Source organism: Artibeus jamaicensis, unplaced genomic scaffold, assembly GCF_021234435.1.
Source record: "Artibeus jamaicensis isolate MK-2021 breed Jamaican fruit bat unplaced genomic scaffold, CSHL_Jam_final contig_1284, whole genome shotgun sequence".
Lineage (NCBI taxonomy): Eukaryota > Metazoa > Chordata > Mammalia > Chiroptera > Phyllostomidae > Artibeus > Artibeus jamaicensis.
Genome location: NW_026521249.1, coordinates 413,311 through 440,137, shown reverse-complemented (window position 1 = coordinate 440,137; position 26,827 = coordinate 413,311). Strand labels below are relative to the sequence as shown.

At 38.9% G+C, this 26,827-nt stretch overlaps 1 protein-coding gene across 4 annotated transcripts in view; it reads left to right on the top strand.

The window, feature by feature from the left end:
- Nucleotides 1-26,475, top strand: part of NCKAP5 (NCK associated protein 5) — a 995,643-nt gene extending 969,168 nt beyond the window's left edge. For 3 of the 4 annotated variants that reach the window (XM_053666799.1, XM_053666798.1, XM_053666801.1), the window contains one exon: nt 25,089-26,475. In XM_053666799.1, coding sequence (XP_053522774.1) covers nt 25,089-25,367 — 279 coding nt within the window. In that variant the 3' untranslated portion in view covers nt 25,368-26,475. The remainder of the gene's footprint in view (nt 1-25,088) is intronic. The other variant, XM_053666800.1, reaches the window with a different exon arrangement.
- The last annotated feature ends 352 nt before the right edge of the window (nt 26,476-26,827 follow it).

The following is a 26,827-nucleotide window of genomic DNA, read 5'->3' as shown; positions in this document are numbered from 1 at the left end:
TTATGACCCACCTCATCTGGATGGGAGTCAATTTATTTTCTAAGATGGAAGGATACATTCTTTTATTCCCAGCAACTATTAAATTCTATGCAGTTCACTTAATTAGAGAATATTCAAAGTTATTTGTCGAAAAATCTGACAGATGGAGCCATTGTGACTCACACCACAGCACAAAGTACAGACATTTATGGTCGTATATTCTTCATTCCTTTAAATTTCTAAATGGGAATTTATGTTGGGTTCAAAGTTCCCTCCAGTTGCCTCTGGAAAAAAACAGTGCTCTTTCCAGGTTTGTCACCTCTTGGCTCTATACTTAAGTTTCTTCTGTGTAACAGGCATAATAACACACATAAAAAAGCTGTTACTTCTTGAATTTCTAAAAGGTAACAGGCCAAGTCCTTTGTAATATTATGGCTAATCTTTATAGCCGTGGTTCTCAAACCTGAGTGCATGTCAAAATCATATAGGGGCTTGTTAATACACAGATTTCTGGGCCCCTTGCCCAGAGTTTCTGGTTCGTGACTCTGGAGTGGGATCTGGGTACTTGCATTTCTGGTTAGTTCTCAGGTGTGGCTGATGCTGCTGGTCTGGGGATTCACACTGAGAAGTGTTGCTTTCCAGCTACTGCACAGTATTGCCCATGCGAAACATAATAAAAATGAACCTTAAAAAGTCTAATGACTTGTCACACAGTCCCTATTCATCTCAGCTCTGCCATGTGTGTATGTCTGCCTTCTGGGCTTTGAACTGTTGTTTTCAAGACTAAAGCAGGTTGTTTAATTTTTATATTAGGTTATTTTCATTTTTTTAAAGATAAATTAAAAAGACAGAACAAATTTGGGTTTTTTAGAAGGAAAAGTTGAGCAGATGTCTATATAGGATAAGGTCCTAAAATGTGTGAACTCCAAAACCCCATCAGACTGATTGACCAAACACTACGATACGACTGAGTTATGGTTGGAAGCTGTTTTGTCCTGTGGAATTGTACGGCTGGTCCAGAAAGATACGGTCTGCGTAGCCCATTAACATATTCTTACCAGTAAAAGTCTCAGGAGGAGAGAAACGAGCTTCTGTTCCTGCAACGTTGGGTTTAAAATACAGGCTAATGAAAGGCACAGAGTGACAGTTTACTCATGAAAGTTTGAAGTCATTGTTCATATTTTTCTCATTTTAACAAGCAGGCAGAAAACTAAACCTACACAGCTATGATTAGTCTATTTTAAAGAAGGAAAAGTGAAAGTTTGATGAGGAAGAAAACATTTTCCCTAACAACTAATTTGAAAACCAAAAAGACCCTTCCTTTCTCCTGTTAACTTGGAAACAGCCATTTTTCTTTATTCTTGAATTCTTTTACTTTCCCAAAGGGTTTCAACTTATATTTAAATAACAAGTGATTTCCCAGTTTTCTACAGTCTGAAAAATAGATCCACTATATCAAAATGAGAAATGTCGTTGTATATACACTTAGCTTCTTTCAGGACATGGGAGAAAAAGGTGGTATTGCAAGCTGACCCAGGGAAGCCTCTAGAAAGGTCACAAAGGCTCAACGGAAAACAGTGATGCAATTTTTTTCTACTTTTGTCAGTGTTCCCAGCCTCACTTTCATTTCTTGAGAAACCTACAAGTTTTCAGAAGAGTAAATGTAATCTAAATGGCATCCTCTCAGAGGGTTCAGCATCCCTAATGACAAAGATTGACACAGAGGGTTTGGGCAGTTTGTAAGTTACAACTTTGCAATTTAAATGCACAGAATACCCAAGTGTGCTGAAAATTCAAGTGGCACTTGTCACAGTGCTCAGTCTGAACTGACCTGTGTGCATCCTCAGAGCACATCTATGACAGACAAACCCACCTGCTCTTCAAGAGACCATTGTTATAAACATGGGGACATGAGACCATCAGCCACCCTGGGTTCTATCTCATCTTGCCTTTTTTCAAATACTCTAGTATGTCCCCACTTACAATGGTTAATGTGATCCTTACAAAGAGTGGAAGGGTGGCAAATTGTGAATCCAGGAGAATTTCCCCTTAGTTTTCATTTTATCTTCTTTAATTCTGAAAGCTTCTAAAATCCATCTCCATTCATGGCCAGTGAATATAGATAATTAAACTTTCTGCTAATGATTCCAGTAAAAAAACTATGAGCTCTGGAAACAGAAAGTTCTTTTTTTCCCCTACAGAAATTCCTTAACTTTACTGAACCTCAGTTTCCTCACCTCTATAATGGGCATAAAATAATCTATCTCCATTAAGCTGTAGGGACTTAAAGGAGATGATGTATATGCAGCATCTGTCACAGTGTCTTGAACACAGGAACTACACAATAAGTGGTACTATGATCACTGTTTCCATGTGGGCCAATTAGTTTTCAATAAAGATAATAGCATTAACTGCTCACAAAAATTTGGAACATCCCAGTACTAGCAAGCCTTTTGTAAGTGTGAGGGACTAGAGTCTATAGCATGGATCAAATAATGAGTAGGGAAATCTATACTCACTACTGCAAAGTAGAAGCTATGAAATCTGCTTTTCTGTGAGGTTGCAGTGTCCCCATACATACACACAAAGCCAGTGATTTTCTCAGACAATGTCTATGTAAATAGATATTTGTTACATGAAAATGCACGTATGCACCATCGTATTTGCTGCAAACTAATCACACTGAATGCTGGATTTCAAGACCAACCAGAATTTATAAGCTTTGGGTTGAGTGAGGCCAAAATATTCATAAGAAAGTTAAGTGCTGGTGTAAGTGGTATTTTGAAATACATGTAATCTTCAACAGAAAAAGAAATTTAACAAAGTTAAGAAGAAGGATATAAATCTCTGAAATAAGACGCTTTTAAAGATGTTTAGAGTTAAAAGCAATGAAAAACAACTGACCAGCAGCAAAGACGTAAAACTATATGGCACGTAAAAGGTTAAAAGAATCAAAAGCAGGAAATGTAGATTTTCCTGATGGTGGCAGAGCTGGAGGCAACAGGGATGGAAAGAGTATCTTTATAGCCCATTTCAAATACAGACACAATTTTTCAACATAAAGTTGCAAATCTCTATGGCTTCCTTTAAAAAAATCATTCCCACCGAATGCACCAAAGATAACAGTAAGAAATCAATATGGTCTTAAGACTGGCATGTTTCCTCTTGAACAGGGCACTTTGATTGAGGATTTTTCATGAGTTGTCATTTATTAAAGGCTTAAGTAAGGTTACAAAGTTGGAGTCATCACCAGGAATCAAGCAAAAAGTACAAGGAATATTCAGAATCAAAAGCTCACTCATCTCAGAGGGATGCTCTGGTATTTCCACCTTCTAGTGTTTTTCAATCACTAAATGGACACATGTCACTCTGGGCAAACCTACTGAGGCAAAGATGCTTCTGTTCATTCTGAAGTGCTTTGCTCTTTATCAAGAAAATAAGAAATGGCCTTTCCATTCCAAGAAGAGACTTCTTTCATCACAACTTTACTGAGGACCACGCTAGAGATGGGAAGATGACACCTGAGCTCACCCTTCAACTCAAAATTTTGGAACAGCCTATCTTTTATGACATGAAATGGATTTTGTAAACAGCCAATTTATATTTTACTCAATTTCAGGAAAAGCTTTTTAAGGAGTTGCTCATACCATTTATTATGCCAGATGGCCCCCCATGTAGGCAGAAGTTTAACAGTCTGTAAGACACTTACTTGGCTAACATCCCTAAGCAAGGAAAGGAAGTTAAGCCATTGATATTCACAGCCCACCAGGAGTATTCCCCTGGCACACTGTTTTGGAGAGAAATTCTAGCTGGGAGTAGAATCCTGGGCCTAAATCCAGCATTTTCAAATCATAACTGAGGATTGAATTTGAATTTATTTTTAAAATAAAAAACCTTGGGACTAAAACTTTAGAAGAGTTTTGGGCAAGTACACATTTTCATGGAAATGTTGCTTATACTTCCCCACCTCTCTCAGAGGGGGCCAACAAGGGGAACAATGTAAGTACACATGAGCACAGCCAGCACATGAATGAATGTGTGTGTCAGAAGAGGTGTCCCATGAAATGATTCATTATATTTGTTCCCCAATGCTCCAAATATAACTTCAGTTCCTTTCTGATTATTTTTCTTTTTTAAATGAAGCATTGTAAAATATTGTACAGAATTAATGTAATCATAGTTTCATAATTTCATGTAGCACTTAGTTTTTTTCCAAGGTTGCCAATTTATCTTTTTATATTAATTGTTGTTCATGTACACTGCCTTTTACTCCTATCCCAACCCACTTCCCCAGCCCTCCCCACCTCCCTCCTATTTCCACTCCCCCTTGTTTTTGTCCATGTGTCCTTTATGCGTGTTCCTGGCAATCAGAGAGATGCAAATTAAAATCACAATGAGATACCACTTCACACTGGTGAGAATAACCATCATGAACAAAGCAACAAGCAACAAGTGCTGAGACATTGTAGAGAAAAGGGAACCCTAGTACTCTGTTGGTAGGATTGAAGGCTGGTACAACCACTATGAAAAACAGTATGGAATTTTCTCAGAAAACTAAAAATGGATCTGCCTTTTGACCCAACAATTCCACTGCTAGGATTATACCCTAAGAATCCTGAAACACCAATCCAAAAGCCAGAGAAAGCAGGAAAGAGGAAAGCAGGAAAGAGGAAAGGAATATGTCAGAGGACAGGCAATTTACCAGAAAACAGGTGGACGTGGAGTATGAGAAGACAAAGAAGTCAAAGATAACTTTGAGTTTCCATGCATAAGATATCAATATACCTATATCAGCAACATATACTAATAGATATGTCTATTCTATTAATATCTGATATATATGTATATGCTTAATATACGAGGGATGTACAGAAAAAGTCCAGGCATCATTAATATAATGAGAAAGGTTTGTGTGACATTGAGGTAACCTAGCAGCCAAGGAGAGTGGACTGGAATGTGCATGTGTGAACAATGACAACTTCACTGTAATAGTCAGTGGGGGCCATAGACACTATTGAGGGAGCATGTGTAGTGTGCGGCTGTCACATTTGAAATGACTGAGTGAGTAGAGCAATGAATCTGCATTGATTTTTGCATTAAGCTTGAACATTCCTCCATGGAAACTATTGGGATGCTTCAGAAGGCCACAACTATGGGTAACTGGTGATTGGCAGCTTCATCACAACAGTGCATCCATTTAGGCATCATGTCTCATGCAGAGTTATTTTGAGAAACATCAAATCACCCAGGTGACTCAGCCCCGCTACAGCTCAGATTTAGCACCTTGAGAATTCTGGCTTTTCTCAAAACTAAATTCACCTTTGAAAGGGAACAGATTTCAGACTGTCAGTGAGACTCAGGATAATATAAATGGGGCAACTGATGTCAATTGGGAGAACCATGTGAGGTTTCAAAGTGCCCACTTTGAAGGGGACTGAGGTGTTGTTGTCCTAAGTACAATGTTTCTTGTATTTTGTATCTTCTTCAATAAATGCTTCTATTTTTCACAGTACATGGCTGGATACTTTCTGAACAGACCTCATACACTTAATACACAAGTACATGTACTAAGCAGGAATGCCACATAACCTTTGTCTGAAATGCTGCAAGCATTCAATGAGTAGAGGTGGCCTGAATTACTGTATTAAAAGGGATTCTAAGGCTGCATCTATTTCAGGAGAGGTGGATTCTGGAGACTGGTAAGCGGTGCTGGCTATGTGCCTGGGAGGAGGCAGTTGCCACAGGAGTGCCAGGTGTCAGCCATGTCCGCACTGAAGCAGTGCTCCCTTCACTGAGGAGGCCGGTGATCAAGCCTTCACCTGGAGTACTTCATAAAGGGATCTCCATTGTTTCTATTTTTTTAAAGATAATTATGGAAGTCTATCATGAATCCCTGTAGAAAGAAACCGCCATGATTAAGCTGAAATTTATGGAAGATAGGTATTCTTCTTCCCCCTCTTCTCCCAGAATTTGAAAAGAATATGACCTTGGGTCATTTTGGCTCAGTGGATTATCCATTACACTAGTGTACACTAGTGAGTACACATGGCAACTCACACCAGCCTTGTTCCTTTGCCCCTTCATCTCTCTGTGGATGGATCTGGACAATTCCTCTCTTGGGGCAGCTCTTTGAGTTGACGGTCTATTGCGAGGTTAATCTGGAATGAATATTGTGTTCACTCAGATGTAGTATGGCTTTACCCTCTAATTACAACTCCATGCCCTTCCAATTATTTCCCTGCCTGCTCTGGAGTCAACTCCTGCTGGCGACCAGCCCCTCCTCAGCCAAGGCTGATACAGACATCTGGATGTTCTGTACCTCAGGCAAGCTTTCCATTTGGATGGAAAATTCAAATACATTTTGCCTAGTAAGGTCAAGGATCTCTTCGGGAAGAGGAGAGGTTTTTAAAATAAAGTCAAGTGCTCCTTCCCCCAAGAGCCTGGCCATGGGTTCCCTTGTCTGTACCTCTCCTGGGGCACAGGGGTTGGTAGTCCTGCTTCCAACATGATCATCACCTCCCTGTTTGTCTTCCTGTGACTCTCACACATGGTGAAACCTGTTCTGTCTCCCCAAAATGACAACTGGGAGGATTATCTTTAACTTGCTCTGGATACCTCAGATGAATATAAATTCTTGATTTAACTAATTCAGATAGCAGATTTATGTGATTATTACCTCAAAATGAAAATCTTTTCTTTTTTTGTTTTTATTACCAATGGAATAACAAGTTATTTTATTGTTCAAATGGGGTTTACTTCTTGCTGTTCTCAGTGCAATTCTTAATAAATATGTAAATTTTTAAATTAATTTACAGCATACATTGGGAGGCATGATTTTGGAAAGGACAAAAATTCAATGGATTGTAAAATTATCCCCCTTAAAATCATCAGTCATAGTGAACAGAATATACCAACCTCTTATAATTTTATAGTTTTTTCTTCAGCTTATCTTCTGTTAGGGACTTACTAAAAATTGATTATAAAACAATATATTTCTTAGGCCATAATTCATTCACAGATTAATTAGATTTTCAGTTCCTATCCCATCATTGTATAGGATGGGAGCCAGTGGTGTTTTGTAGTCCTTCAGAGTGTTGTGGGAGAGAAACCCTGATTATTATTCCCAACTGACTGAAGCTACCAGCACTAATCACTAATCACATTCAGACCCCATAAAGTGTAACATCCTTCACCACATTCCTTTTCTAGCTGGCTCACAGCAAGAGATCTTTATTGGTTCTGGCCAAGGGACCAAAACTCAGCCAAACATTTTTGTGGTGGGTGATTCAACTTTTTTTTTCTTGCTTGAAATGACATTTCTGAACCAGTCCCTGAAAGCATCAGAAGGAGTGGGAGGGGAGGGAAGGTTGTGCGTGAGTGTGTATTTGTGAGGGTAGGGGGATTTTGTGTTTGTGTGTGTATGTGTGAGTGTGTGGGGTTTGTGAGTGAGTATGTATGATTGTGTTGTGAGTGTGTGGGGGTTTTATGTGAGTGTGTATGTGTGACTTTATGGGGGTTATGTGTGATTGAAATATGTGTGTGAGTGTGTATGTGTGTTTGTTGGGTTGTGTGTGAGAATGTATGTGTGATTGTGTGTGTGTGTGTGTGTGTGTGTGTGTGTGTGTGTGTGTGTGTGAGAGAGAGAGAGAGAGAGAGTATCCGTGTCCATGCTTAGCAGGCCTGGACTTAAATATCTTCTTACAGAGGCTCCTTTATGAAGTTTGGTAGTCACTTTAGGAGCAGCCTTTGGACCAGTATTATGATTTTAAATAATTCTTTGATAGCACCCAACAGGCATAATTAAGAGACAGTTTTCCAGTAACTTCTTTAACACTGGCTTCAGGAAAAGTATTTTTTCCAGTCACTGAAGAGAACTCTAGACACATATGACAGAGAAACCACAGGTACTGAATCCAGTGAAGAGAAACACCAGCCTACTCACAGTTAACTAACTGAAATTCTGGATTTTCACAGAGTTGAAGAAAATATAATTACCCTCCCCAACCCCTTCCACACTCACTACCAGAGCTGGTACCAGGCTCTGATAGGTGAAAAACTGCTACCAGGTACATCAGTCTGCTTCTGCCACCCTGCATTTCTCTTCTGTGCACCTGAGGATGCAGCCCAAGCCAAACACCTACAGAGGCGAGCGACCCTGGAGTTTCACTTTGTCTTGCACCTGGGAATGCAGTCACTCCAGGCCTCTCAAAAATTTATTGTATTTTTTAAGGACATCCAGTATTCTTTAAATTCATCCTAGTATTCTCAAATGTTCATTCTTCATTTTGTACACAATGAGGACTGTTTTTGCTTCACATAAAACTACGTGGATGTTTAAAAATCCTCGCTAACATGTTTGATCTTCTCATTGCTAGATGATATGATCCCCACTTATTTCATGTGTCTGAACCTCTAACCTTGGTTTATGACAGTAGAAATATTCCTTTAAAGCCATATGTTAATCAATGTTTTTGAAAATCTTAATCTATTTTCCTGTATACTTACTGGAGAATTTATTATCTCCAGTTTCTAAATAAAGGAAACTTAAATGTCTTCTGGGTGATAGACCATCATCCACCCCTCAGGAAATAAGTGAATATTCCCTACCAGACAGTACAGCACCTTGTCCTTGGAACTCAATCACTTTCAAAGACAGGAAAGAGTATTAGGAGAAATACAAACAAAAGTATAGAAAAAAAAAGACAACCAGTAAATAAAAAATTTAATTAGCATATCTCCTTCATTCCCCTAACCTTTATGGACTTTCTATGTGTCAGGCGTGTTCTGAGCACGAGGATCAAGAAGATAGAGTTATAGTACCCACAGGGGAGGCTGAGCCATGGAGACCTGTATTAGAGCAAAGTCTCGCTGGTGCCATGTAGGCAGTCTGCGCTGGGAAGAAGGGAGAACAAAAGGGGCTGTGGTCAAGGCTCCTGATCTGAAAAAGATTTGTAGGAGATTTCTCTCCACCCTAGTCTGCAGAGATGAATGGACATTGGCCAACCTTAAGGCAGGGGGTGTACATTTTAGAGAGAGGAAGATAAGGAGCCGGAACTCAGAGACACAAACTGCTTGTCTGGGCTTTAAATTCAGCCTGTTCCCATCCTTTGTGGCCTGGCCAAATAATGTGCTTGCTACCTACCTGCATGTTACTGACTTGTTTTTCAGGTGTCTCTGAGCAGTTTCGATTTTATCTCTAAGGTTTTGGGTCATTTGTATCCTGATGACTTTTGAGATGATCACTTTTTTGTCGTTTCTCTTAAATTGGCCAGATACTGCCTGGTTGAGCCCAGTAATTCTGTGCCTGCCTGACAAAAGAGAACTTTTCTTTCTCTCCTCTGTTCTCCTTCCCCTTTCCATAGAGGACCCTACATCCTTGAACTATCTTTCCACTTCATCACTGGCTTTTTATTTCAACATAGGAAACAATGCTAATATCGGATCTGCCGTGTTCCTAGATATCAACCTAAATGCAATATGTTAAAAATAAAACCCTGTAGAAGGCAATGGCATGCTAGTCAGAGATAAGTGCACTGTAAGCCTATGGAAATTCAGTCTTTATTGTGAATCTGGTTTTGATTATTTCTTATCTTACATATGAGTAAGTTCAGAAGCTCTTATTGAAGAAAGTCCCCATTTAAAACCAACTCTGGTAAGTTGTACTCCCACTCCAAAAATATATCCTGACCTGTGTGGTTTTCTGATGATGTGTCAAAGGAAAATAGACAGGGCCTTTTCTACCCATTCCAACCAAGGAAAGAATAGAAAAATCTGTATACAACCAAAAGCATCTTCCATTTTACCTACTTTGTTGAGGTTATAGCAGACCAGACAGTGGCCCAAGTACTGGGTGTGATTATACAGACATTAGAAAGTGAAAGTTCTGTCACCTGCAATTCCTAATGCTCAAAGAGTGGCTTTTGAAGTTTTGCTTGTTTGTTTTTGTTTTGGGAGAAGGGATAAGGACTTTAGAAGCACCATGGGATGTTTAATGTCTGGTTAAAATGCACTTGCCCCAGGGTGGGTGGCTTGTGGAATCCTTGCCATCTTGTCAGTACCTCAGGCAGCCTGCTGTTTGACTATCACTAGGTTCTGATAGGCTGCAATATGGAAGAATCACAAATACAGATGGGTTTTGTTTGACCCACACATTTGTTTTCAAAATAAACACTGGGAGGTTCCATGTAAGGTTTCTAGATTTCCATATCCCTTGGAAAATCAGAAGTCTAGCAACACTGGGCACAAGATAAAACTTCCTCACATGATAAAACTCTGCTGGCACTTAGGCAGGAGGGACAATGGCTGAGAGTGGGACCTCTGTGGCTGGACTCCTGGCTTTGAACCTGGTTCTGCCTGCTCCTCACAGCTGTGAGACCTTGGGCAAGACATTTAGTTCCTTGTGCCTTCCTTTCCTCATGTATTAAATGGCATAACTAATAGAACCTGCCTTGTAGAGTTCTGTCCAAACTTTAGGGCAATAACAAGTGCTACATAGGTATTTATTAAATATGTAGTAGCTGCCCCTCTAAATGAAATGAGTGCACTTGAATTCACCACAGCCCCCACTACCCACTCATTCCATTGATTCATGTACTGTATTTGTGTTTATGTCAGACTCTTCCCTGGTTCTAACCAGGGCGTACGTAGGCCATTAATGGGGAAAGGGAGGAGTTTCAACAAAGATAAGAAGGAGTCTGAAGGGTAGTAATGGGAGGGATCTTGTGCCTAGTTCTGAAGTTCAAGTCCGTGTCTTCAGCTGTCCACAGATACTAAGTACAAGAACCATAAAAGGACAGAGAGAAAGATGACTTGTGCCCTGAAAAACTGGCCCTGTACTCCTGGGCACCCCAATGTGCTTGAATCATAATCATGGGAAAATTTCTATTTCAACGGCATCTCTCTACCTAGTTTGTAAGACCTTGCTTCCATGCAGAGAATAAGAGGAAGGTTGTTTTCACTCCCTGAGCATCTGCTGTGTGGTATGAAGGTGAATGGAGATAGGAGAGGAAGGGGCAGTTCATTATGGTTAATCTTAGCTCCTGGACCTAGTAAATCAGAACTGTGTTCTTCTAGATTGTTGGAAGATGATGTTAACCAGAGGTTCCTTTCCTTTAGTTGCTCACAAGTCAAGAGATTTAAATGTGCTCTGCCTGTCACCAGCAAAACATTCATTTCCAGCATTACTGGGTGAAGGGCTTAGGTGTCTCCCTGAGGTCCCTCCGAGGATGCTGCCCCAGGTGTCTATTCAATGGGGCAGCTGGTCCCACATAAACAAACGCAGCTCCATTCCTCTTGGAGTATGCTGCTGCCCGTCTTGAGTGAACATATCAACGTTTTACCTCTGTGCAACATTTTCCTTGAGGCAGGAGAAAGAGTCCCTCTCATTATTTATCTTCAGCATTTGATGGGTCTCTTTTGAGAAGGTCATTGTCTCTGCAATGGCAAAATAATCACAGGATTTCTGGACAAGCTGGCAAAGGAAAAAATGATTCATTATTTCAGAATTATTTTGCCCTCAGTCCCCAAAAAGGATGAAAGCTTCTAACAATATGTAAGAGGGAACAAGGCTTAACTTTAAAGAGAAAGAAGTTCAGACATTACATTTTTAGCTCCACTATAATAAGTTTCAAGGCAGTCTATCTGTTCCCAATCATCTTCTGATTTTTATTGTACTAGTCCCTTTGCAAAAAAAAAATAGCTTATCTGCTTTTCTTCCCTTATCATCCATTCTGGATAATGAGCTTGAGAGAATTTGGGGGGTTCTATTCAAGCAGTATGCCCTCCCTCTGCTTCCTTTTGGAATGTCTGAACAGATAGCATATTCATCCATACAGATTCATCTTGACCACACATGTTCTTGTCACTTCACACAAAATCATGTGTCTTCACAGCACAGTATATTTTACTGTTTGGGGAGGTAGGTGCGGGGGTAACTGCTTAACTGCTATGGATGGTATCATGAACTAAGCCAAAAGGCAGTTTATAATACAAATAGTGCATCCATGTGTTATACTCAGACACCTATTCTGTTGGGTTGTTTTTGCAATAAAGTTTGTTTGGCATTAGTGCAAGCCAGATACCCAGAATGAGGCAGTTTGACTGATAGAGATACTGAATTTTAAAATAAAAATGACAGGCTGAGCAATCAATATGACCTTGGCTACTCACAAGTCAAATAGCTTAGGAAATAATGTAGAGACTCTGTGAACTATTTTGCCTAACAGAAGGGTTTTAAATAATATCTTAATAAAATCAGAAGCACATATCCCCTAGACCTTCTTTGCAAATTAGATCTGAAGTGAAAGACCCTGAGTTATACAATTAACTATTGATTTTGTTGATCCATATTTAATTCACATAGCAATTGAGTTGTGTTTACACAGTTGTGTGGGGCAGACATTCTTCACTTGGAGCTAGGCACCTTCCACTTTTACATTAATTTTAAAATTAAATTGTTCTGTGCATGTTAGACAAAAATAAAGCTTATTTTTATTTTGGCAGATGGCTGACTCAGACCTCGTAAAATGGCACTCAGTCATCTTAGGCAGTTCATAAAGAGAATACCTTTTGTAATGCAAATATCATTTTGTGGATTGAGCATATTACAGATGGTGGGGAGAGAATGAAAAGCATCTGCATGCTGCCTGGTACTAGAATTCTGTAGTCAGGCACCTATCATTTGGTCTCCCTACAATTTAGTTTCTTCACTTGATACACCTAGTATTATTTGGGGGTTTATCAACTGAATAGTCAGTCTAGTTGCTCCCCCTAAGGATGTCATTAGTGTCATGTAAACATTCATATTACCATGCTTCCCCCATCTTAAGGAGACAGAAATCTGAATTTGAGCAAATTGCCTGGAACTGGCTCATTCCAGGAGAGTCAACACTTGGTGGCTACAGGAAGCATTTATAAAAATGGTAGAGCCGAAGTCTGTACCATCTATCATGGGCCTGCTCTTTTCAATACCATTGTACCCACGAGGAGCTTACTGTCTTGGCTCTTGCTCTTGGATTTCCAGGAAGCAATGGCAGCTGCTGCCTTGCCCAACTGCTGGCTAAGTCCACCTGAGGGTGCAGCAGAAAGCCCCACATGACTCAGAGCAGAGCTGCCCAGTCAGGATAGCCATGAGATATGAGTACACAGATCTCTGCTCCTGATAGAGGGAGAAAAGTTCTTCTGTCAAAGTAAACAACAGTCAGACATTCATGAATACAAGGGATTGCACTAGTTCTGGTTGCTAACCTGGAATCCCAGAGACTATATACTGTTAGTCTATCTAGGGGCTAGAGTACAGCTATGCCACTGCAAGGCAGGTGAAAGTCTGAAATGATGTTGTTTTATCTGTCTCTTCATCACGGAAAAGCAGACATTACAGAAAACCTGATCAAGTCTGTGAGCTCCAGAGCAGAGGAAATGATGTAGTGAAAATAGATCTAATAGTGACGACATTTATTGAAATGCAGTAGATATGAGCTCTAAGAGACACAAAACAGTGTCAGAATTGGAGAAAGAAAGCAGAATAAAATCTAGTTCTGGGCCTCAAGAAGTGTGTTATTTGATTGAGAAGTGAGACATTGATAAAAAACAAAAAAGAGCCCACATAATAGAATGGGTATATGTTCAGGGTCAAATGGATAATTTGGCCCTTTGGGCTAGGAAGTCATAGAGAAAAATATCCCTGTGAATAAGCTATTATAGAAACAGAACCAGTAGCTCTGAATAACTTTTTTAAAAAGGACTAAGTTATAAAACTTGGTTACTGTTGACAACACACGGATTATAGAAAAAAGAAGAAATTCCAACATCAGCATGTTGAATTTTGGAGATAACTAGCCTCAGAAAGGTTAAGAAATGAGTATGGAAATATTAATAATTTGACCTATAAAAACATTCGCCCAAATAATGTTGCAGACTAAAAATGGAAAAAAGATCAAAAGAAGTTAAGCGAGGTTAGGGAGGAATTTCAAAACTATGATGGAGATAAATGAGCATGTCCACAACTTTCAGTTTAACAGGATATTTATGTTGTGGGTGCTATTATCAGGCCAGACAGGATGGACAGACTATGCTAATAACTGAGTTCTCAGGGATTCATCCTCCTATATATCAAGCTTTGTTCTATACTGATATTGTATTAAAGAATCTTAAATATGTACATTTAAGTGAGTAGTACTTTGTCTCATATACTATTTTATCTCCAGTATCTAGAATACTATCTAGTACCTGGTAGGGCTCAAAAAATATCTGCTGAATGAATGAACGAATGAATGAATGGCAGGAAAAGCATAATCCCTATTTACATACTTATTAATATCTGGGAACAGAGTTGAAGTAATGATTGTCATTGTCATATTGTGACAGAGCAAGGGATGGAATCCAGAACAAAAGTAGATTCCCATTTGCAATCTCCCAGCTAGAATATCCTTCCCTTCTAAACCCACAGTGCTTACCTGGTAACAAGGAATAAGAGCATCTCACAATTGCCACTATAAACTAAAATGCAAGACAGAATATAAAGCTTAATGTTTCTAAGTATTTAGAACAATTCCCGTCAATGAATGTTTTCTTTAGCACAGATATCAGAAATTGGTGCTGATTCTGAGTTGTCGGCTCTCAGGATTCAATATATCTAGTATCCTTGGGAAATAACTTTATCCAAAGCAAAGACTGACTAGCCCTACAACTGAAACATGAATTGCATTAGGAGATGCATACCTTAAACATGAGTGGGGCACAAATTCTTACATCCACAAATATCAGTATGTTCTTGGATGAAATAAGCTTGTAGTTCCATTTGATTCCATGTCTGTGGAAAATTGCCTAACAGATTGGAAGTCATAGAGCACTGTGGTTCCTAACTGGGGTATATGAATTCTGTTAGAAGTGACTCTAGGCTGCCTAATTACTTATAGGTTAATGAGTAACAAAGAATGTTTCTGCTTGGGCACTTGGCAGCATTCTTTATAATGAAAACTTTCCACTCTCTGGTATACTTTTATGATGTCCACTATTGATTTATTAGGCATGTTCCTTTGGAAGGAGAACTTCCATGAAAAAAATTATAAAATTTTTTACACTCACCTGATCCTCAAAAAAATATTTTTATTTTTTTCTTGTAGAACAGCCAAAACTCTATCACTCCAAAGTGAAAACATAGCTAGATGCTGGCTAGAATACATAAGTGGTCCCTTTGTGCTGGATTTTCCTCTGACAAAGTTTATGGGCTCTTTAAGCTACAAAGATGCTGACTCTAAGCCAGACATGATCAGCTTACTGGTTAGATAGATATCATATTTAATACATGAAATGATGGGAAGATTAATAAAAAATGGCTAATCAATCTTTTAAGTTGGGGAATAGGGTATATATTGTTTTTATTTATAATGGTGCCCATAAATTAAAGGCAGAAAAGCTTGATGCTCTTGCTTTCAGCAGACAGAAACATTAACTTGACACTATATCGAATAAACTTAGAAGTTCCCAGCCCAGGCCTGTTCAATTCTCATTCCTGGATAAAATTTTAGTTAACATTAGTATGCTGGGAGAAGAAAAGAAATCTCGCAACACAGATAAACATGGTCCATTGAGTCAAGATAATTATATAAGCCAATGTCAATGAACTGGCTTGTATTCCCATTTCTAGGTCTGTATAACACAGTACAGATTTTATACTATACTGTATTTTTTACTTTTGGAGAAATTGAGCAATGCTGACCAAATCTGATGCATTACTTAGAGTGATCAACCTGAATTTCATATTAGATTTGTGGAGCTGTCCACCACTCTGGAAAACAACAATAAAAAAACATAAATGTTTTCAAGGGGAATTTCAAGGGGCGGTGCTAACTTTGGAATTTACAGAAATCACACACATCCTTTGCATGTTCATGTAAAAATTTAACCAAAACTTGCAGTTACATGCTTTTCCCCTTCCCAAATGCCTTTCTGCCTAAGCAAAGTTTGTGATTTTCTTTACATTCCTTTTTTCTCTTCCCACTGAGGGACCTGACCCCACACCTTTTCCAATTTTCTGTAAATGGGAGCATTTCTCATCTCTTTCATGAAATGGTTTTTCTTTCCTTCTGTCATTTTGATCTTGTCTTTAAATGTCCTTTGTGGCCATTGTTTACCTCTGAGCTGAATTATTTTCTGTTCCACATGGTGTATTATTTTGTAGCAAACCCTCAGCTTCCCACTGACCTTCTCTTGGCTTGCTTTTTTTTCCTTCAAAAAGTAAGCTCATTCCCTGTCCCCCACCCCGGGTTCAGAGGTTTCAGCAGAGGTCATTGAAAGTCATCCATCATGGTAAAGGACTGCAATATAGTTAATAATAGAGTCATAAAATCAGACCTCAACAGAAAATTACTCTTTCATGTAACAAAACCAGTTTGCCCTGGAGATACTGAAGATTCTTTAGGACCCCAGTAAAGAAACAGAGAGTGCCCTCAAGTGCCAAATTGCATCTCCTGGTGTGTGGTTGGATGGAGAGAGTGGCTCTCTATTACTGATACATCACATTAATTTTTTAGAAGGGCAAGTGAAGAGTCATGTGTCTAGTTGAAGTAATAGAGGGAAATGAACACTGTGAGAAAGTAATTATCCAAGTTGGAATTTGACCAGATTAACAAGGTTTACATCACAACCCACTAGAAAAGTCTGGAAGGTCTCTGGTATTCACCAAAGGTCACTCTGTTTTTCTGTCTCAGCTAGAAAGTAGCTCCACCGGGAATACAGTGAGGTGGCATTAAAGAAAAGATTAGCTAGTACCTCTGAAAAAAAGAGGAATGGCTTCAGTTGCATCTTTTCCCTTAAGGTTGGCCTCCCCCCAGCAAATATTACTTAACGCAGACTTTGCAGTATGCACCAATCTTCTACAAAGATACCTTGACTTAAAATGCCTCCTTTTTATTTCCACAAAAAGAGAATAATGCATAACTCTGCCCTCCATCCATCTTCCTAGTGCCCAAGATCTGCTCATCAGAAAAGGGATGGGGGAAATCACATCTTCAACTTTAGCCTGAAGCCCAGGACTGGCCAGACTCTCTGCTGTGTTTGATTTGTTTGCTTCCAAATGAAGGAACTCCCATCTTTCACTTCTGCTAAGTAATCTCCCTCCTATTTTTTGCACATGAAGGTTTCCCTGCCCACCCCAACTCACTGCAGTCTCTGAATTTTCTTGCATCTTTTTTCTTACTTAAAAAAAATTAAATAATTAAAATTAATTACAACTAAGTGACAAAGCATCTATAAATGTAATTTGTTAAAATCATTGCTTCTTGTGTCTCCTTGGCCCTAATTACATATATGCTCAAGTAAAGTCTTCATCACTGTGTGTCATGAGAAATTTTCAGTGGTGATGACACTTCTTCCTGATCTCAGGTATTTCTCTCCGTGTGGAGGCAACTTTCTAGAATAACACTCCTGACAACTCTGAGCCCCTCTCTCCACTTTTCAGGAGAGTGAGGGGTGGCTTGTTTAAATAGCAAGTGTAGGAGAGGAACAGGGAAGACTGGCAGGCCCACTGCCTGTTGGCCTCACCCTTCCTCTGGGGTCCGGCTGACTGTGAGAAGCACACATTCTGTTCTGTCCACACTGACGGTTTCAGTGGAAGGCACTTGCCCTCCAGCCTCGGACTGCTAGGTACTAAACTTGCCTATTTCTGGAGACCAGTGTTAGGAAACCCACTCCTTTGTGGATAGAAACCTCATTTTCCAATATAAATTTTCTCAAAAATAAAGATGATATTTCAGCCTCCCATCAGCCCTTTTATTTAGAAGGGCTGATTCTAAATAAATTTGTACAGAAGTGAGAGAGTTATTTATTGTGCTACTTCAAATTCCAGTAACAGATGCACAGAAGACGCCTAATTAATTGACTGAGGGAGTCAGGGCAGGTGGGATGGGCAGAGGAGAGCAAAGGGGGAAAACTGGGACAACTGTAATAGAATAACAATATAAAAATAATTTAAGAAAAAAGAGAACAGTCAACATTATACCACACAGGCAATAGCCAACATACTCAAAATATTCAAATCAATAAAGTTACTGGTTAAAATTTTTTAAAAAGACTATGTTAGGGTCACAGAGCTTTCAGAGCAGGAAGATTCTCAAAGACTTTAATGGAAAGCAACTCAGGTTCAGAGGGTTACACAGTCAGTTTGCACAAACTGAACACTGGTTTTCAAAGGCCTGGTGCCGTGATTAAGATCCCGAGCTCTGTGGTCACACTGCTTCTTCTTAAACCCTGATGTCCTGACTTGTTGGCCATGTGTATGTGGCCTAGTATTTAAACCTCTCTACCCTGTATTTTCCTATTTGTACAATAGGGATGATAAAAGTGTACTGTCTCATAGGGTTACTGTATGGATTAAAATGAGATAATTCATGAAATGCATTTAACCTAGTACCTGGCATGCAGTGAGAACACTTTACAAATATAGCTATTATTTCTAAACAGATTGGCAGTGACTCTGCATAGTAGTAGAAAAATAAGAAATTATGTCGATGAAGATGCTGTTTACATTAATTTGTGCTAAGAGCTTGAGCCCTTTTTTGCAACTATAAGCACCCAACTGAGGAATGATGCTGTCTGAATTTCACAAGCAGATTTTAATCTCTTCCCAATATTATATAGTAGATTAACCAATATATTCAAAATATAATCTATTGATGGAAACTTCTTTGAAGTAATCAAAGATTAGCCTTCATCCTGGAACAGTAATTTGTTGCAGTACGTCGTGAGTTTGCTGCTTGTTTCTCCCCTGTTATGAGCAGAAGTTTCTGGCTGTACCTCTCCTTTAAGCTGATATTATTATGCATGTATTTTTTCTGGTTTATCACTTGAGTTTTTTGTTATCCACTTTTATAGCCTCCCTATTTTTTCCTTATGGCAAAGGTACATATCACCTTCTATTTTATCCTTCCTGGTGTTCAGGATATTGGTCTAGGCAGAATCTCTACTCCATGATTATTGTTGACTGTAGGGAAAAATGGTATGTGTTTCTGTGATGAAAATTAAGAAACAAATTTCCAGGTCTAATTTCACCTGAATTTGAATTTGTCTGAACCACAAATTCCATAAATACCCCAGCTGACACCAGCCTCCCTCACTTCCAGGCTAATGTAACAGCAGTGAGGTCATGATGGAAAAACTCTTTAGAAATAAAAGCTATTTATTATTTATAATGCCAGGTTATAAGCTGGGTTGATACTTTCCTGAGCCTAACTGGGGTCCTTCGAAGCCCATGGGATAGGCACATCTCTATCTGTGGGCAACTACTGGACCCAAGCAGACTGCAGAGTTATCTACAGATGCAATAGGAAGTGTCTTGGGATGCCTTCCCTTTTACTTCCTGTGTGTCTTAATCCTATTCACCTTTCAAAAATCCCTCCAAGAGCACCTTGTTCTAGGAAACTTCCTCTGAGAATCAAGACTGAACAATTATTCAGACAAAACAAGTCACTTAGTAGATTGGTTTGACTGATTGACTATTTATTTGACTACAAGGAATTAAGGTGTAATTCTCAAGGTATTTCTTGTCACTACCTCTTGCTTTAATTATCACTGTAATGCCATGGTTACATGAAAGACAGGAATATATTTTAAGAATATGCAAAGCTATTGATTTTGAACGAGAAAATTATTCTTACCTGCCCTGGTTACCCCAAGTGCAATAGTAAGTCCACCAAAAAGTGAACTGTGCAACTGTTGCCACCTATAGGTGACAACTGCAGTCAGTATATTAATTTCATCATAATTCTGGTGAAGCATAGTATATGAAGGAAATCAAGATGTTTTACAAAAGAAATCAAGATGTTCTACGGACCCTCCACAGTCATCGTCAAACATTCATCTTTACAGGGTTTGGCATTAATAGTATCGTGTTGTTCTGTAATTCTTATTTTAGATGTTCCCCTTAAGACAACGTTGGCTGATATTTGTAAAGTTCTTTTCCAGGACAGAGGTTAAGACCGTGGGCTCTGCAGGCAGGCTGTCTGGGCGCAGATCCAGACTCCACCATGTACTGCTACGTAACCTTAAAGAAGTTACTGAACTTCTTCATGCTTTTATCGCCCATAAATGGAGATACTAAAGAATCCTACCCATAGAATTGATGTCAGGATGAAAACAGATAATCAGTACAATATGCTTAGCAGAGTATCTGTGCAGAACAGGCACTAAATTAAATGCTGTTATTACCATGATTCATTTGCAAAGCACCTTTGCATACAGTTGCTACAAACCGATGAGCACTACTTTGTTCCCATTGAACAGATTACATCATTAGCACATTACTGTTTGACCTTAATCCCTCCTTATATTTTAAATGTAAATATTATGTGACTTCAATTTTTTTTTTAAATTTTATTTAGTTACTTTTCAAGTATATTTTTTTTTCTCCTCTTCCCCCCCCCCGCCCGGTCTCCCCCCTCCCTCCCATTCCCCCCCCCCAGTCCTCATCTCTGTGTCTTTCATACTTGTTCCTCAAAATCCCTCCCCCTTTTTCCCCTTAAGTTCCCTTCCCTCTCCCCTCTGGTCGCTGCCCACTTGTTCTCTATTTCAGCGTCTTTGTTTCTTTGTTTTTATTCTGTTTGTTTGTTTGTTTTATTCTTTAGCTTCCTGTCAAAGGTGAGATCATATGGGGAAAAGGGGACCTTGGTTCACTGTTGGTGGGATTGTAGACTGGTACAACCATTATGGAAAACAGTATGGAATTTTCTCAGAAAAATAAAAATTGACCTGCCTTTTGACCCAGCAATTCCACTGCTAGGATTATACCCCAAGAATCCTAAAACATCAATTTCAAAGAACCTATGCACCACAATGTTCATAGCAGCACAATTTACAATAGCCAAGAGTTGGAAGCAACCTAGGTGCCCATCAGTAAATGAATGGATCCAAAAATTGTGGTACATATACACCATGGAATTTTATGCAGCAGAGAGAAAGAAGGAACTACTACCTTTTGCAACAACATGGATGGAACTGGAAAGCATTATGCTGAGTGAAATAGGCCAGGCATTGAAGGTCAAATTTTTTTTAATACCTGCACTCTGACAGGACAATGTTGAGGCTAGTTTGGTATGTTTCTAACTGCAGGCAGAGAGAAGTAAGCTACTTTACTGCTTTTACACTTAGCTGGCAGGACCACTAGAGAAGCCCAAGCCAACAGTTGAGACTCTGCTGATGCTAGAGAAAGCTGAATTCATCACTAAGTGTCCATGGAGAATCTACTGATGAATTAGCATTGGGTTAGGCCAGAGTTTTTCAACCTTTTTCATCTCATGGCACACATAACCTAATTACTAAAGTTCTGCAGCACACCAGAAAATGTATTATATTTTTTGCTGATCTGACAAAAATAGGTGTAATTTTGATTCATTCACATTGAATGGCTATTGTTGTGTTGGCTATTGTCATTTTTTTATTTGACATTTAAGGGAAAAGAGGTCAGTGCCCTGACTAAATAATCAGGTACTGCATGTTTTAAAAATTCCTGTGGCACACCAGTTGAAACTCGCTGGGGTAGGCCTTCAGGGAGACATCTGGCAGGGGCGTGGAGATGCAAGGGTCTGCTAGGACAAAAAACAAGTATAAAATGTGATTTCTAGCTCAGACATTGAAACAATGCAAAAATTGCAATTTAACATAGTAGATTTCTTAAATCCTCACCCAAGAATATGTTTATTTTAGAGAGGAACGAAGGGAGAGAGACAAAAAGAGAGGGAGAAGAAAAAATAAGAAACAAACATCAATGTGAAAGAGGAATTTTGATAGGTTGCCTCCAGTATGTGCCCTGAGCGGGGGTCAGAACTGCAACCTAGATACGTGCCCTGACTAGAAATCGAACCCATGGCCCTGCCGGTGGGTGGGACAGCACTGCCACCAACTCAGCCAACCAGCCAGGGCAATCATGGAGTTTTTGATTATTATTGTTTTGTTTATTCTTAATATAAATAAGCAACTAAAAATAAAAGGATTCCAAGTAAAAGCAAATATTGATCTAGATGTATGACCTCACCTTTAAAATAAAAACACCTTGACCCCACTCTCCCAATTTCTACACAGCAGAGAAATTTACTTATAGGAATACCTCGTTTTACTCTGATTCCCTTTATTACACTTCACAGTTGTTGCTTATTTTTTTTACAAACTGAAGGCAGGAGCCTCCATCAGTGAGTACATGATGACCCACTTTGTTGCAGCGCTCTGGAACTGAACCCACAATACCCCGAAAGTTTCCCCTGTAGCCTGTAAATTAGGCACATGCTGGTGAGCTGAACACAGTCCTCACTACTCCTCACTCCCCAGCTCTGAGGCTGAATGCTGATTGGCCTTCATTGCCACTCTTGCACTGATGTTGTTCTTACAGTAAAAAAAAAAAAAAAAAAATTCTGTACCCACCTCTCATGAAAACTGTGAAAATAAAAGACTATGAAGATCATGTGCTTTTTTTTTTAAATGAGCGATTTGTTTATTTCTGTCACCTCCCTGACCAATGTAGGTGTTGTTATATTTAATTGAATAATGTTATAATTAATTGAAGAAACAAACCTGTAAGCATAAAGCACTTAGAAAACATGAGGCATGATCTGTGTCTAATAGGCTGTTGGCATTTTAATGATAAACATGTCTCTTTTCTCATCTCTACCTTAACACATTGAATTATATTCTTCACCTACTTTCTAAGACTACAATACAAGTCCTCTAGACTAGTGATTCTCAAATTTTAGCATATGTGGGAATCACCCAGTGAGCTTGTTAAACATTTGCTGGGTGTTGGCATTTCTGATGCAGAAAATCTGGGTGGGGCTCAAGAACGTGCATTTCTAACAAGCTCTGAAGTGATACTGCTGTTGGCCTGGAGAACACAGTTTGAGAATCACTGCTCCAGAACAAGAATTCTGTCTTACAGTTATTTATTTATTGTACCATTTATTGAGTACCTATTACTATATGTCAGGGTCTTAGGGTGTTGTATTTCTAATACTTACATCAATCCTAAAAAAAAGCTGTGTCTTATCACCATTTGCCCCTGAGGAAGGAGTCCTGGGCAGGTCTGAGATTTAGGCTCAGGTCTGTCTGCCTCCGGAACCCCAACTTCCCTCCACAGGATGCGATTTTGTTCATCTGTACATCCTCCACACCAAAACCTTCCACCTGCCTCTCTTACAAATGTTTATTGAATAAATTTGAGATCCCTATTGACTACAAATGGCAAGGAAAACTCTTGTGGTTCTTGAATCAAGAAAAAGGGAGAAGATATTCAGGTGAGGAGAGAATCATATTGAATGCCCTTCATTTACCCACATGTAATATAATGAAACCATTTCCTATTCTGTCCATGTGTTTTTAGTACTATGCTATGCAATTCTTTGTGTAAAATGCCTAAAGATCAGTGTGACATGGATAGGGACTGTTGCCTGGAGTTATTCCTAATTATGGAGACACTTCTCTATGATTGGCTAGGAATCTGTTCCTTGACCCACAGATGGTTTCAAGGTAACCTTCTGAGATTGAAAGTTAGCTCTTAAGTCATACTCCTTCATAGTAATAGTATAATGAAATACACACCACTTCATGGATAATTTTTCAAGTATTTGCATAGAATTCTACCATTTCCCACAGCAGAGAAAGGAACTCTGAGTGTGCTCCTGGAACACTGAAGTCATCCACTTCCATACCTTTTTCTTTTCTCTTTCTATTAATATTTAACATGTGAGAATCCATAGGCTTTGGCCGTGTCTGTTTTCTCCTGAATCAGAGCACAATTTCCTCATTTCACCTTTGTATGTCCATAGTAAGCATGTGGGCGGTGGGCTGGGCAAATGAACTGCATATGTTAGGTAGGACCTTGGACGGTAATGATAGAGATGGTTTGGCAAGTGGAATATTTGGGTGGCAAAACTTAAAAAAGAAAATACAGGACATCTTGTCCTTTATTACACAAGAGAGTGGTAAACACGAGCATGAAAGACAGGCAAGGATTCAAATCCTCTTCTTAATCACTTGCTGAGCAGCCCTGGGCAAGTAACCCTGTCACTCTGAGCCATGTTTTCATCTTTCAAATGGGGATGTGTAACTTGCAGGTTTGTGAAAAGCTAATAGATAAAATGTTCAATGTCTTTTCTTTAGTGGATGCTTAATAAACGGTACCTACCATTATCATATCTGAACCTTGTCTGTACTTCTATGTTTGGGTGGACTTTTTGCATGAAAGAGGAAAAGATGCGAAATGCATTAATGACTTTGCCCCTCCACACTTGTTGCTTTTTGCATCTGTGCTTCCTCTCCTCCCACCTCAGCCCATGGGAGCCACTTGAGAAACTGATATATTAATGTTCATAGGGTTCATCTATAATAATTATTAAATATGCCTGATAATGTTTTATAAATTCCTTGAGAATTTAAAACATTTCTAGAGATTACTGATAATACCCTAGAAATATCCCTCTTTAAAATGATGTTACTGGAACCTCCTGGAGGGGTGTGGATACTAAGGTGCAGACCTGTTACCTTGATTTCTAACCCCATGGGCCTACTAAAGTCTGTATCCACTAACCTGGAAGTCTCTTTCAAATAAATACCTTGAGACTTGTCAAGAGACAAAATGACAATGCTTCTGATAAGTTTAACATGTACTTAATTTCACGGCAATTCAAGGGGAATTGTGTATATTTTGTTTGTTTGTTTGCTTGTTCTGTTTTTTACATATAACTTTAACTTCTGGCTGAAATTCAGTCCCTATCCATACTTTGCAACTGGAAAACTAATACTATTTAGTAAGAAAAGGGAGCAGTGTGAAACTTTGATAAAGGCACTTTACCTGAACAAATTTCAAAGGGATCCATTTAAAATGAAACTAAGTGGCACTTAACTGGTTTGCACATTGGGACCTATTTATCTCAGCAAAATGATTAAAGTCTCGATTTATCCCCAAAATTGATCTTATTACCTTTAATTACACTAGAAGCTTGTTAAAGACTTGCAGGTTCTCTCTGTACCTTTAAACTGTACTTTATACAGGTAGTAATAATTGAATATTGGATAGAATAACTTGATTTCTAAAGAAATATGTTTCTAATATTTTTCCTTTTTTATTGCAGAAATTGAAACAAGTTGAAGAAACAAAAGAGGATCCTGAGAATAGATTATCTAAAATTTCCCTGGAGTCATTCAATAAATATCACAGCAATACTGCGATTTTGTTAGAAAAAGAGAACTCTCTGAACAAGGTTGAAGAACAAAAGGAAGAAAAAGAAAAAAATGAAGAAGCATCTTTGAGTAGGTCTGACAGGCCCGCTGTAGACAATTTGGAATCTTTGAGTGATTCCTTATACGACAGCTTCTCTTCCTGTGCGAGTCAGGGTTCAAATGACACATAAAGGACTTTTTTTCTCCGTAGTGAGCTGGAAATGGAGCACTTAAGAAACAGGGCTGGGGAGGCACAGGCAGAGAGAACAGCAATAAACTATTATAACACAGGAGCCTCTGTCGTCAGATGCAGCTTTCCTCTCTGACAGGGCACTGTAGACTCCATCTGTTGTGTTTCATGAGGATTAAAAGTAAACACACCCACAATACAGAAGTCTTACTTTTGCACTTTTTTTTAAATACTTGTACAGAAGTTGTAAATTTTTGGGAAAAGAAATTATATTTGTAGCAAAAAGAAAAGCAATAAATTGAATCAGTGCCATGCTCTTGAAATGATGTACTAAGTCTTCTAGACATGGATGATAATATATTTTTTAAAAATTCCAACTCAAGTTTTCTTCAGCTCCTTGTCCTAGTACCCACGTTGTTCGTGGTGCACTCCTCAAACCTAAAACAGGGCCTGTGGAAAAGCAGAGCGCTCACTGTGATCTCCGTCTCACGATCGCAATCTGATAGAAACTTCAATTTCAGTGTAGTTTTAGAACTGTACTGAATCTAGATTCAGGCTCTAGTAATAGGTGTGATTCTACTTCTACCGAGAAAGGTGAAGGGTGCTGAAGTGCGACCTTGATCCATCGGGATGTGCATCCAAAGTGGCCTAATTCTAGTTCCAGCAGCAGGCTTTCCCTCCAAACATTTCCTTACATGCTTTTCCACTTAGTGCTTCTCTATGATTCTGGACAGTTTTTGTTTATTTCCCTGCTCTTTTTATTAAAATCTGGGCCATCTAGAATGAAAACAAATTTCTATTTGCAATGTTGACTTTAAAAAGTTAAAATGGTTGGTGCTATGAAAAATCTCACTTTTTAATATCCTTTTTTCTACAAAGTCTGTTTATATGTAAGGATAAATTCTATTTTAAAGGTTATGTGTATTTTTTTCTAGACATGAACTATTTATAATTGCTTTTGTACAGGAGCTTGTAAACTAGGCATAATAAAAATATTTTTAGGATCTGTATGGTTACTTTAGTACACACTTGTTTCTTTAAAGACTATGGTATGACCAGTGTTACTTAGTAAATTTATGCAATTTGAATTTTGCTGTCTCAAATGAAAATTATGTAAAATGTCATTGTCTTTCAGACTTTTGAAAAATCTTTTGTTTCATTTCTGAATAAAAGGCATATCACAGTTGAACCCTCTAAATTTGTTTAAGGAGGCTGTGGCCCAGTTAATTATTTGAATCTCAATCGTGCTCCAAGAATGAATTCCCCAAGGAATAAATAAACTAGCCCTCTCTCTCCAGAGATAGTAATTCCCCAATTGTCAGATCAGAGTCTGCACGCAAACGAGTAATGGTCAAGGCATTGCAGTCTCCCCGAGCGGTTAACTAGCTAGAAAAGAAAGGAAAGGGTTGGGGGCGGGCGGGGTGAACCGGGAGAGAAGGAGCCTCAGGGAGATGTGGAACG